This window comes from Rhea pennata, chromosome 3, assembly GCF_028389875.1.
Source record: "Rhea pennata isolate bPtePen1 chromosome 3, bPtePen1.pri, whole genome shotgun sequence".
NCBI classification, from domain to species: domain Eukaryota; kingdom Metazoa; phylum Chordata; class Aves; order Rheiformes; family Rheidae; genus Rhea; species Rhea pennata.
In genome coordinates, this window is record NC_084665.1 from 96,048,961 (window position 1) to 96,061,967 (window position 13,007).

At 36.6% G+C, this 13,007-nt stretch overlaps 1 protein-coding gene across 1 annotated transcript in view; it reads right to left on the reverse strand.

Moving 5' to 3' along the window:
* CD109 (CD109 molecule) overlaps positions 1–13,007 on the reverse strand; it is an 89,468-nt gene that overhangs the window by 36,284 nt on the left and 40,177 nt on the right. Inside the window, exons 11-19 of the mRNA XM_062572848.1 lie at positions 11,029–11,268; positions 10,526–10,627; positions 10,368–10,430; positions 8,114–8,287; positions 5,204–5,356; positions 4,381–4,455; positions 3,893–3,953; positions 3,296–3,431; positions 2,338–2,455 (exon numbers count right to left, since the gene is read on the reverse strand). Coding sequence (XP_062428832.1) covers positions 2,338–2,455; positions 3,296–3,431; positions 3,893–3,953; positions 4,381–4,455; positions 5,204–5,356; positions 8,114–8,287; positions 10,368–10,430; positions 10,526–10,627; positions 11,029–11,268 — 1,122 coding nt within the window. The remainder of the gene's footprint in view (positions 1–2,337; positions 2,456–3,295; positions 3,432–3,892; positions 3,954–4,380; positions 4,456–5,203; positions 5,357–8,113; positions 8,288–10,367; positions 10,431–10,525; positions 10,628–11,028; positions 11,269–13,007) is intronic.

A 13,007-nucleotide genomic window follows, 5' to 3' on the forward strand; every position in this document is an offset into this window, starting at 1 on the left:
TCCTGGAACATTCAAATACTTAGGCTTTTGAATGCCTAAGTGTTGGATGATTATGAATCTATCTGTTCACTGACCTATCACCACGTTAAGAAAAAAATGTGTGTTAGAATACAAAATAACTAACTCTCCTAAATTCTGTAATTCACTAACAACTACATGTGCAGTAGTGTGATGTTATGTTGTAATATTAACTTTATTGTAAGTTCTTCATTATATTTCTAAAAATATATCCTTTTTTAATTAAAAGAAAAACTGAAGAAATTCACCAGCAAGTAGTTACTTTTATCTGCAAACAGAGGCTTTTGGATGAAGTCTTGGTTCTAAGAAGTCAGTGGTAATCTCTCATCAATCTGAATGGAATCAAAATTATGCCGCTTATGAACTGTATAATAAGGGTGGTTGAGGCACGATACCTTTTATTAGTGAAATGTCAACTAAAAATGATTTTAATTTTGTTTTCATCAAAAAATTCATCTCTGTGTTTTGAATTTCAGATCCAAAAAACTCTCAGATTTCTTTCTAGCTATCAAATATTCCAAAATTTTCTTTTTAAAACTCTAGCTCAACTTTGAGTTTTCTCAAGACTTCAGTTAGTCAAAAAGTCTTTTTCCCATTAAAGACGTTTTGATGGAGATTTTTTTTGTTAGTTCTTGGTCATTATTTTCTCTACATAACTATTTTCTGCCTTTCTCTGTTTTGCTTCTCTCTAAACTTCTTGCAATCCTGAAGTTTTATATTCAGGAATATCCTAGTATATCAGAATAAAACACAATAGGGTAAAATAATTCTCTATAGTAGAAATCACATAAACGCAAGATACAAAGCAGTAAATGACAATAAACATGCAGATGTCACATTTATTTCTCCACTACAATTTTCAGGCATTTCTTTTATTTGCTTTTCTGTATGGCACTGATTAGCATGTTTCAGCCATATGGAACTCTGAGTACAATCTAAAGAGACCAGTGAGTGATGTACTGAACAGAGCATGTGGGTGATTATAGTTAAGGAATAACCTCAACATCTGTTCTACTTGCAGCCTACTCAAATTTGAGTCTGAGGGGCCAAGTATATATTTTCTTACATTTTGAATCAGAAAACTGCTCCTCTTTTCGTCCTATTTCTGCCAAACTACGCGAAAGAAACAAAAATCATGATTCCAGTCTCAAAGGAGCCTTACCACAAAAAACAGATCAGATTCCAAATTTTGTGGTGGAGTCATGATCATGATGTTCAAAGCACATGTTCTGTGTCTGGTGTAGCAGCCAACTACGAAATTTGGATCTAAATCTGGGTTTGGATTCCAAAAGTTGCCCCTCCCCAAGGATATGAGGGTATGAGAACTTCAACAGGTAAAGGACTGTCTCTAACCTGTGTTGTGATTAGTCTAAGCATCAAGTTGGTAATCTGCAACTTAGTACTGTACAGTTTCACCCTATCTAACTTCAGGCACTTAACTGGAGTTGTCTGTTAGGAATGTAGTTTCTGCAGACTCTTTACATAATGAACGGAAGGACATAGCTACCTTCACAGGATTATTCAACACATCTAAAATATGACTTAAATAAGCCTTAAGAAAGTACTTCCTATTTTAAAGAGGTTGGATAACTCTCTGAAGGTAGCTCTCCTCGTGAATAGAGGGAGTTTACGAATTGCTATACTCTTCTTTGCACGCTTGGAAGCATAAAAAGCTGCAGGAGGCAGGCACTTGGCAGCTAGAGGTACCTCATCCCACCACTGGACCTCAGGGTCCACTCTGCTACTCAGACTGTTATTCAGAAAGTGAATATGTTTAGTCTAAGACTTTTTGCTAATCAAATGAATGCAAGGCCAGAATTCAGTCTTTAAGCAATTCTCCCATCCTCCCTCCTAGGTTTCAGAATAGCAACACAGTGGCACGATCTTTCCTGCAGACAACATGCTTCTGTCCCAGCCACCTCTTCCCAGCTAGTCTGTGCACTCTCCCTGCATGCACTACCCAACTCACGGAAAATCTTCTTGGCAGGAACAAACCAGGGAAATATACTGTCCTCAGACAGTAATTCCTGCTTTCTACATAAGAAGATTCTGATGTGGCCGCACATCGGAGCACAACCACTTTAACTAAAGCAGGCACTCAAGTATCTACGCAATGTCTGAAAGTCCATGAAGGGGAAGCACATACAGCACCCCAGATGACTTCAGTGGGATGTTTTCTTTACAGCTTGAATGAAACTGACCTCTCCATCACTTTATTTGTATAAGGAGGCAGCCACTGCTACAGCTAAAGTACAACTTCAAATATTGGATAACAGTGTTACCAGAAGTTTAAAGTAGAACAGTCTACTTCTATGTTACCTCAGCTAGAGCAGTTGTCAATCCAAGCCCACTGTTTTCAGAAATCACAAAAGCACTGGCTACCCAGGATGTGATAGTGTCAGGTACAGTAACTTCCATCGTGGTATCCAGGTCAGATCTGATGGCAGAAGGACATAACAGATGTTCAAAAGCATCCACTTAAAGACATCAGTAAGTGAACAAAAATGTTTAAAATACATCAAAAAAATAAAGTCCAAACTTTTGGCAAGAAAAGCTGCTGATTATTTGTTTTTCTTTTCCTGATGACTTAAAAATATTTGTGACGGGATCAAAATGATTAAAATAAAGTCAAATTAATTTAAATTAAATATATTGAAGGTAATTACATTTAACTACTTTGTATTACATCTAATACACTTTTAAAGACCCTGTGAAACAATCCCAGATGATGGCTGTTTCCCTAACTCCTCAGCCATGAATGAATACAACATTTTGCTTCACAACCCAGCTCAGATTTCACCATCCAGTTAACCGTTTGAACTGCTCCCCTAATTAGGTGCAGACAAGAATAGATTTCACTTTCTGGACTAATTGCAATCTTTTCATGTACTCTAGAGAAAGAAGATTGAGTGTCTTTATGAGTTTGTCCCCTATCTGTAAAGGGAAAATAGTTTCTTTTGTTTCCAGCATTTTTATCTAGCATCTACTGAAACTGCAAGGCCTTCAGTCAAGCACTGTCCCTTTTTGTGCAGTTTTAAAATACCCAATTTGGTCAGCCTCCAATCTCATTTGTGGCCTCTAGGTGGTAGTATAATATAAATAATAATACTTTTTAAAGCAGAGTTCTTCCTCAGTTCAGCATAGTACTACTGAAATCTACAAAATAAAATAGGCAAGTGTAAATCAGTTTCCATTTGCTTTTATTTTATATAATATAATATAATATAATATATATATTTATATATATATATATATATATTATATATTATATATATACCTAGTATTGGTGTCAATCCAAAGCCAAGTCTCTGGAAAATGTGTCCTCACATAAGGAGTGCTGAAATCAGGAGCTCCTTCTCTAGTTACCAATACATCATCACCAAAACCATCCTCGATGGGTATCATTCCACCATCTACAAAATAAAAATTATTATCCTTTCTACAAAAAAAATAGGTTTAAAAAAAACAGAGTAATACAGTGTCTGAAGCATAATCTATAGCTTTGCAATACATACGGTAACAATACTCTGTGACATTATAAACTAAGAAGTTTCACCAGAACCTGAAGCTTCTACGTAGCCTCTCCGGAGTATTCATGAAACTGGTATGATACGGCTACTTACATCCAACTGACCAACCACTGCCCCATATATCAAACCAAATCAAACAGAAACTCATTCACCCTTAGGCCTTTCATGGGTACTGACACTCAAAACAGTAGCAAAAAGGAAGGTTTTAAAAAACTACGAGTTCTGCATGTCTTGAATGCAGTCTATCTGTCCTATGGTAAGAACTGCTAATAGGGAGCCTAACCCGTAGACAGCCTTCCCCACAGAGTAAATTAGACTTGGCTATATTTATTTTTATTACTTACAAAGAAAATGTTCTTTATCCTCCTCAAGAATTGCATCAGTTGATACCCAAAGGCTGCATTTCTGGATAAAATTTATACAGTATATCTCAATACAGGACATTCAGGACATCAACAGAGCTTATCTATTTTTTTTTCTTTCGTTTTAAGAAAATAAAGTCTCCATAATAAAGCGATTATAAACCTTAAGGAAGTAGTACACAGGAACCAACAAAACAGAGACTATTTGAATCTGAATATTTCCTTAATGTCAAAAAACTTTTAAAAGAGAATATGCTATCAAGAACAAAAGTAATTCACAGTTACAAAAATACATACGTATTTGGAACATTTATACGCTGATAAATTTCATAATTCAAAACCAATATAAACCGTGAAAATGGTACATTGTTTACAATCCCAAAGCTTAAAAGACACACTTTTCTTCCTAGAAGTGATGATCACTAAGCAGTAAAAAACTCAGCTTGTAATTAAAAAAAGGGAAAAAATACCTGAAAGACACCAAAAGAACCTCTGATTAGGGGAAAGTACTGTGCTGTGTTGTACAAATGGAGTTCGTGGAATACCTAGGGCAAGAGAAACAAAATAATCCAAAGAGTGAACACATACTCACATTTTTCAGAACTTTTACTATTACAGATGCTAACGTAATAGAGTTGTACCTCAGGAAGCAGCTCTGTGAGCTCTGATGTAAGAGAGAGAATAAAATCTGTGACAGGGTGAGTTGGATTAGGCTAATAATGGTTTCATGATTAATGGAAGTGTGACTAAGACTAGAAAAGACAAAAACAGAAGCCTACAGTCCACTGCTATTCCACGGCACTTAAACTAGTATGTTATCTGGCACTTTAGGAATGATGCATATTGTCAAATCTTTTGACCTGTTGGTGCATTAGAGCTCCTGCAAGCAAACAGAATACAAAAGACAAACTATTTTATTCTCAAAAATATACAGTTCTTTGTATTATTTTATTGATTTTAAAGTGCATAAAGCACAAATCATTAGGTAGCTTTCTTGACTTTTTTTCTTTCTTGAAAGAAGAAACTGCCAACTGGAAACTGAGCAGTCTGCTGAATAAATGAATTGAAAAACAATGAAGTATTAATTGGAATTAAAAATACTACCTTGAAAGTCTTACAGTCTTTTCCATTCGTTCTGATAAACTACTTGCAGAAGAAAAAAATATTTGTACAATTAAGGACTACAAATCATCCCCAAAGAATATCACTCATTCAGCATCTGTATGGTAGCATTTTCATAAACATACATCTTTCATCACAAAATATTGAAAACACTTTTTCTCATTTTCTTACAGAATCCTCCGTTATGTCGCTATTTTCTCCTAGAAGTTTTGTACTTTTATCAACAACTGCAAGTCCAATTACTGATCTTGGTTCCGTTGTACTGATTTTAAGGGAGACTTTTTCAGATGGCTTCACCTTATCTTTGCTCCAAGAGATTTTAATCTGGAAAAAAGCAGAAAATGGTATTGGTTTAAATTAAACCATGATACTTACAGTCAGCCTACAACTGAGGAAGCATTTTTAACTTAATCAGCTATAGTTAAGACTCCGGATTTGCAAGCAAACATGACATTTCTTAAGACCTCTGCCTAGGACCTCTTGAAAATTACTGTGACACTCGTTTTGTTGTCTTGTTCAGTTCCTTAGATTGGTGGGAAGTTTGGATCAGCATCCACAGTCATTTCAATGAACACTTAGAATAGAACCAGCAACTTCTTCAGCCACAACATATACCAATTTCTATAGCTAAGGGTAGTAAAAGAAATGCTTTCTCTGTTGATTAGTGTAGAAGAAAGCATATAATGAATTTTGAGAAAGGCATTTTGGGGGAAAACTCCAGCCCTCAAAGATTCCAGCTAATGCTTTTCCTCGCTACTGTGTCAGATGACCATATAGAATTTCAGTTTAAGATGAATAATTTTATTCTTTCCTTCATCAAAAAAAAATGCTACTATAAGCCTTGAGATGGAATCCAGCTCCACACTACAGACACCTACATTTAGCCATTTACATTTAAAGTTCAGTGTTAAAGCTTCCAGTACACACAAAAAATTCAAAAGAGAGAATGGAGACTAGACAGCAGCTCAGCTCACCATGAAGCAGAAATCCAAAGGAAGGTGAAGAAAATAGTTCTACAGGTCATACTGACTGTATCGGCTGAGGAGAGGATTCAGTTACATAGACACTGGCATTTATTACCATTTGAGATCTTCAAAGATATACACGACATCTACAGTGGAATTCAGGCAGAATATCCTTAAAACTATCCTTAAAACTAAACTCCTCTGTTTGGGCCCCTGAATCTCCATAAAGGGAGTTTAGACACATAGCTCACATACAGGCATCAGGGATGAGACTCGGTCATCTGAAAAGCACCTGAAACCATTTGAGGTGACCCACAGGATGCTCTCTGACCCTCAGCTCCCTCTCTAGAAGTCCACAGGTCTCCCACAGTACCTGTGAAACACCAACTGGTCCCATGATAATATTTTAAATGCCCTGTGGCATTTCAGAGAACACTAGATGCCTTTGCTTCAGCAACTGAATGGTTAGGTCCTTTCACGTAAACATACATATTTAGGTGTCTCAGTCTACAGCTCAGTCTTATCCTTCCTCCGAAAAATCCATGTAAGGAGTTTTTTTTTTCTTCCTGATACATTCAGTATGAAAATTCTAGAGCAACAGCAAATACACCAAATATTGGCACCATAAATGGGATTAGCACCATGTGCTTCACTCTAATTGTGACATCAAACGGGCAGTGAAAAGGTTTGGTTCTGTGTAAAGGACATTGGGACACTGCAGCTCTGTATTTTTCATTTTACCAACGCATTTCATTTTTGTAAACACTTTGAAATTTTGAAGACTTTGAGAACAGTTCTTTCCTTATCTCACATTTTTTCATTATGTAATCATCGTAGCAAATACAGTAAAGTTGATATTTATCGTATAATTTATCCTCTCAATTTTCCAAGAAAATTATGGTGGTGTTTTTCATCCATGAACTACATTTAATCAAACTCATATTTTCAAGACCAGACCTTATCACTTTGCTGAATAATATACTGTAATCTTAATTTTGAACAATGCAATCAGTGGAAAGATTTCTGTTTGTTTCCAGAAGGGTGAATCAAACTGCTATGCTTTGCTGTTACAAATATCTTTATGACTCTACCCTAAAACTCCCACACTTAAACGAAGTTACCATATCTGTTTTTAGTTTTTTTAGATTCTTCAGACACTGCTAAATAACCACCAAACGTGTCCCTGCAGCTCTGTAACCCTACTGCCTCTCCACTTCCTTATTCTGTGATAGCAACACTCACATCCTGAGAACGGACAAATTATGAAAGGAATGGAGAACAAATAACCACTCTGCACACATGAACTAGCCTCCCCACTGATGTATGGTTCTAAAAGAAATGTTAAGCTTCCACAGAAGAAGAATTTGAACCCTTCATGAGTCTTTGGGTGGTCTTACCTGTAAAAAGTCAAAGTTAGCCTTTTATTTGCTTAAAGGACAAAATCTCATCCTGATAAGTAAATGAGGAAATCAAATAATTGCTGCAACAGTAGTTTTCCCACTCCTTTTCAAGCCTTTTTGAGCTAAAGGGCTCATGGCCACATGAAATATTGAGCATGTTCACTGACCACACAGCCAAAAAAGCTGCCTCTGTGCTTCCATAAAGAAAACTAGGATAACTCACGGCTTACTGAAAGAAGGCCCTTTTGCAAAGTCTCCTCAGAAAGACTGAGCAGAAAATGCCAGTTCTGCTCTGTTTTGGGCTCTCTTTGGTCATACCTCATACCACATGACCACTCTCTGATTAGAGTAAGGTCTTCTTAAACTTTACAGTTCCATACCTATAGCACTTGTGAATATCTTTCCCCTATATTGGTTAGAGCAGTCTTTGGCTTAGTAATTGACTAAACCAATATGAGAGGACATTTTTTATCTGTTTATGTAGAGCGCCTAGGTCTAGTAGAAATTTCTTTCAGATACGAAATAGCCCTACATTTATAGCTGAACTCTAGCTGTACTGGTATTATTAAAAAAAGCTTTTCACAGACTCATACAAATCTCAGACTAGATCCACAATGAGAATGATTTTGTATTTACAATCCTATGATCCAAACTACTGCTTAGCAGGCAAGAAACAAACGAAAACACAATCTCAGACTCAAGTTCAATATAATTACCTTGTCCAAAGCAGGCTGAACAGGGATAGTAAGAGCATCATTTACAATTACTCCAAGTTCATCAACATAGAATACAAGTATGTACACCAAGGGAGCCCAGGAGTTTTCTGCTGTTAAAGTGAACATTGTGGAAACCTTTGTGCCAGAAGCCATAATTTGTTCCTTAGATATCACCTGAAAGGGAAAAGTGAATCACACAACCTATTGGTAACTCAATATGCGATAAGCATTGCAACTCCTTCTACAAGCAGGTGTTAAAAGAAAAGTCATATAGCTGTAACATTTTCAAAAAAACTCAAGGGTTACATCTGTGAGACTGGGTATCAAGCAAGGAGAGAATGTAATATTTAAATACTAGAAATAGATATTTCCATGCTTTAATTCCTATATCGCTACAGACAAGTGAAGAATTACAGGGATGAGGACACGGTACAATATGAGCTATGAGAATATAAAAATGCAAGAACAAAATGGCTGGTCATATGGGTCATCCACAGCAGAATTTGAGTTTGGATCAGGTATACAATTTTGAAGCAAATCTCCAAAACATTCGTACTTACCACACTTTAGTTCACATCATGAAGAGTGTGACCTGAGGTCCACTAATATGCTCCAGCTGATTACAGGCATTTGGTTAACCAGATTAGATCAGAGCTAGTCTGAAGCTCCCTCAAAACACCTACAGTGCAGATTTCAGGCCCACAGCAGCATTTTTTTTTCATTTTAAATCTGTTCCAATTGGACCATATCACTTATCAGTGAGGAGAACCATGGAGGGTAGTTCTCTGCTTTTGACTGCAGGCACGTAATTGTTCCTCTTAAGTTTCCAAATTGATTTTTTCACCAACAACCTTGATCATAACCTCTTTCCTTCAGTGGCTAAAAACTACAAAGCCAGTTTATGCCTACATGTTCTGCCAGAATTTCTGCCAGAACTCTTTATTACTTCCATATTTAGCTTCATATATTTATAGAGAAATAACACCTAATTAATATATCTATAAAGAAAAAAAAATTAACTAAGAAAGGAATTATTTGACTCAAACAATAAGATGTGGAAAGGGCACTGTTTATTTACAACATCTAGGTCAATAGAAATGTTGATAGTGACATGGCAGAAATTATAAATTCACATATATACAGATATATAATCACATAAGCACAGTAGTATATGGGAGAGGGTTGTAACTTTCCATATTTTTGACTAGCATTTTCAAAAAAAAACTATTTAATATAAACCACTTAAGTAATTAACTTGGTAGGAAAAGCTGTTTTGTGGATGCCTTAATTTAAGATCTTCATTTAAGAGCTAAAAGAGCTGCAAATCTCTCACCTCAGACAACCAAAGAATAGATCAGATATTCATGTCATTTCTAAAATAAAAGGTATGCCTCCAAATTTCATTTTTTTCAATCTTCTAAAGCATTTTTCTACTTTAGAAAATGCACATGAATGCCCTCATTTTATATTGTTCTAAAGATATTATATTGCTTACTCTGCTTACTATTTGATAAAGAACAATTGCAATTATCGTGATCATTATGATTTAGACTGCCCACAAGATATGCATGTGTTAAGGATGGGGTGGGAAACTGGCAATGGTGTAATAAACCCTTCAATCCAAATCCTGTAAGATACAATTCAGGAAAACTAATGATAAAATCACAGTCATTACCTAAGCCATCTATTAAAAAATGCTTCCTACTGCATATAAAATGCAGTTTTCTTAACATTGCAACTCTGCCCACTGGATCGTTTGTTTTCTCAGCAGGCAAATCTTCTCCTCATCCTGTGTTCACAGCACAGACTTTCATCCCTATCAGTCCCTCAATCTGCAGAGGGGCTTCAACAACCATCTGCTTCCATCTGCACCCCCAGAACATGCTGGCAAACCCCTGCTTGGGCCGCTCCCAGCCACTTCTGCCCCTTTTCCCATCCCATAAGGCTTTCTACGCAGTTAAGAGACAACGACAGGACTACTGTTATAGTTTCACCTTGCTTTACACATCCATAATCAGAGATTACCCAATACCCAAAACAGACACTTCTAGAAAGCATTGCTAGAGCTAGCTGATGGAGCCACTCTTTGGAACAAAGATCATCCTAGCAGCAAAGTGGAGTATGGGCCATATATCAAAGCACAGTAGAAATGCTGAGTTTATCTAATTTTCAATCATATTCCATTCACTTCAGTATCTATGAGGTTGGTAAAAATCATCTTGAATTGTAAACATACGTAAAATCAATAACTTACCAGATAATGAAACTCTTTTACTGGCTTGTTGCTTGCAATACTCAGCTGAAAAGGTTTCCCAGCCTAGGCAAACAGTAGGATTGATATGGATGAGTATGGGAACACGATGAGTAACTTGAACTGTTCTCACCTTGGCAAGTTCCATCTCAGACTGTTACCTTTACATCCTGGCTGTTCATTTTAATCTGGAGATAAGTCTGGCTGGGTGAGCTGAACACATCATAAACACCTACGTCGGTCTTACTACTGAGGAACTCTGCCTGTAAGATAATGTTAAAAAAAAAAAAAAAAAAGTTCTTAACCAAACTGTAAAATCTGAGATGTTCACATTCACATTGCTGTTTGAAAGCAGCACGGTACTGTAACCTTAATGTCAGCACAGAAACACTTCACTGCTCTGAGTATCTGTTTCTTTCCCCCCCATCCACTATCTTGGTGCAATTGTTTAGATGACATTCAGATTTTAAAAGCACTGTGTCTCACAGGGCCTGACACTTTGTTCCCAGCTCTGTTTGTAAAACAAATAGGAAGTAAGATAAATAATAATAGGTGATTCTGTCAGCTGTTGCAGATAGCAGGAACAGTGTATCACACTGATCGCAGTCGCAGCCTGCTCAGTCTGGTGTATCATTGTTCCAAAGTAGCGTATTACAGACAATACCTGAACTCTCAGATTTTTTGTGCTAGCCAGAATTGGAACCTCAATATCAATAATTCCATTTTCCGGGACAGTGTAATTCAGGACATGGACTGTCTTATTACTCTCCTCCGTTGCCTCGTTTTCAAGGTAAGAAAGTGAAGAGTGGTCAAAAACCAGGTCTGACTGTTGGGCAGTGACTGTGACAAGATTCTGTCTCTCTTCAGTGGTCAGCTGGTTGCTATCAGAACGTGCCACCTTTAGCTAAAAACAAGAAAGAAAATATCCATTAAATAGGATAAAACTTAAATCCATGATGAATAATACATATTTGCACTTACAGCATCATGTCAAGAAAACAAGGGTATCCTCTGATTTCTCACATATCTTTATTTTTAATCCCTTGAGAGCACTACAAGTAGGCAAGCCATCCAAGAACAAAACTTGCCATAATAATTCCAGGGAATAAAGAGAAGGGGAAAAAAAAAAAAACAAATGGAATGGAAAAGGTGACCTGCCTTTCAGCTCTTCCAGTTACAACTCTTCTGATGAAAATGCTTTTCTCTCAGGTAAAATATGCATATACTACCTACAGCTTGAATATTTAATTTTATCACTTGTTATTTCTTGCCCTGACAACTTAACATTAGCCTAACATTACAACATGTGTAGGTTAACATGTTAGACAAGCAGAGATGATACTGAGTCAGATGTCTTTATGGATTCATCAAAAGGACTGCAAAAGAAAAGACTGAACTCAGGCCCCAAATGGACACAGTCTGTGACTTTTTCACTCCAAAATCTATCAATCAGCACTAGGAATTGCATCAACTTTTATACCCACATTCAAGCAGATTCTTCTTCATAGTATAATCCTTTTGCTTTTTTGGTAAATACTAGACTTAGTGGCACTTGCACTAGAAAAGGATAAAATGTCAGGAAATGCTGTAGCCTTGGCAGGATATGTCTGAATGTAGTTTGTCAGCATTCTCAAGGAAGAGAAATCTTTTCAGTTTCTGCTACTGCTTTAGAGTTATGTTACTAAACAAAGTTACAAAACTGAGTACAATTCATTAAACCACATTGCCCTCCAAAAAATTCAACTGCTACATTTGTAAACATCAAATAAATGCTTCCCTTTTCTTTCTCAACCGAAAAGTCTGTCATCTCATTACTTCTCTTACTCTACCATTATTTTTCTGTGCTCTTCAGGTACAGCATATACAGACCTCCAGTTAACAGTAACAGCAGAAACTGTCCTTCATGCTCCTCTGGGAACAAAACTGACATTCGTTTCTTCCATTTCAGATACAGCTTTGCTAAATGCCTCAGTTCCCTACAGGCTCATCTTTGGAAGACAAGAAGGAAGTAGATCAAAGCTAAAGTCAAACTGAGACACTGGAAAGAAAAAGGGCCAAATCCAAAGACCCAAATGATCAGGCCAAGAGAAAGGTATGGCTTGAGCCAATCTACTCTGAATTGCCTATTCAGTTTTTCATTTTGATATTTAGGTCTGCTTTCTATGCAGTGAAGACTCTGGTTGTCTTCAAGAACTGTGAGGTCTATTTCCTTTTTCAAATGAACAAAATGCAGTGATGCAATACGAAACCTCTGTTAAATGTAGAAATATTGAATGTAGACCAGGACAGCACAAAGAACATGTAATACTTCTGTGGCAGGACTACCGGTGGGACAAGAAAGACAACAAAATGCCTGAAGAAGACACTTTCAATTGAGGGCAATGTGGTTTAATGAATTGTACTCAGTTTTGCAACATTGTTTAGTAACATAACTCTAAAGCAGTAGCAGAAACTGAAAAGATTTCTCTTCCTTGAGAATGTTGACAAACTACATTCAGACATATCCTGCCAAGGCTACAGCATTTCCTGACATGTTATTCTTTTCTAGTGCAAGTGCCACTAAGTTTAGTATTTACCAAAATGCATCATGAAAAAGAGATGATTTGAAAACACATCTATAAATCTATAAATTACACTTAAAAA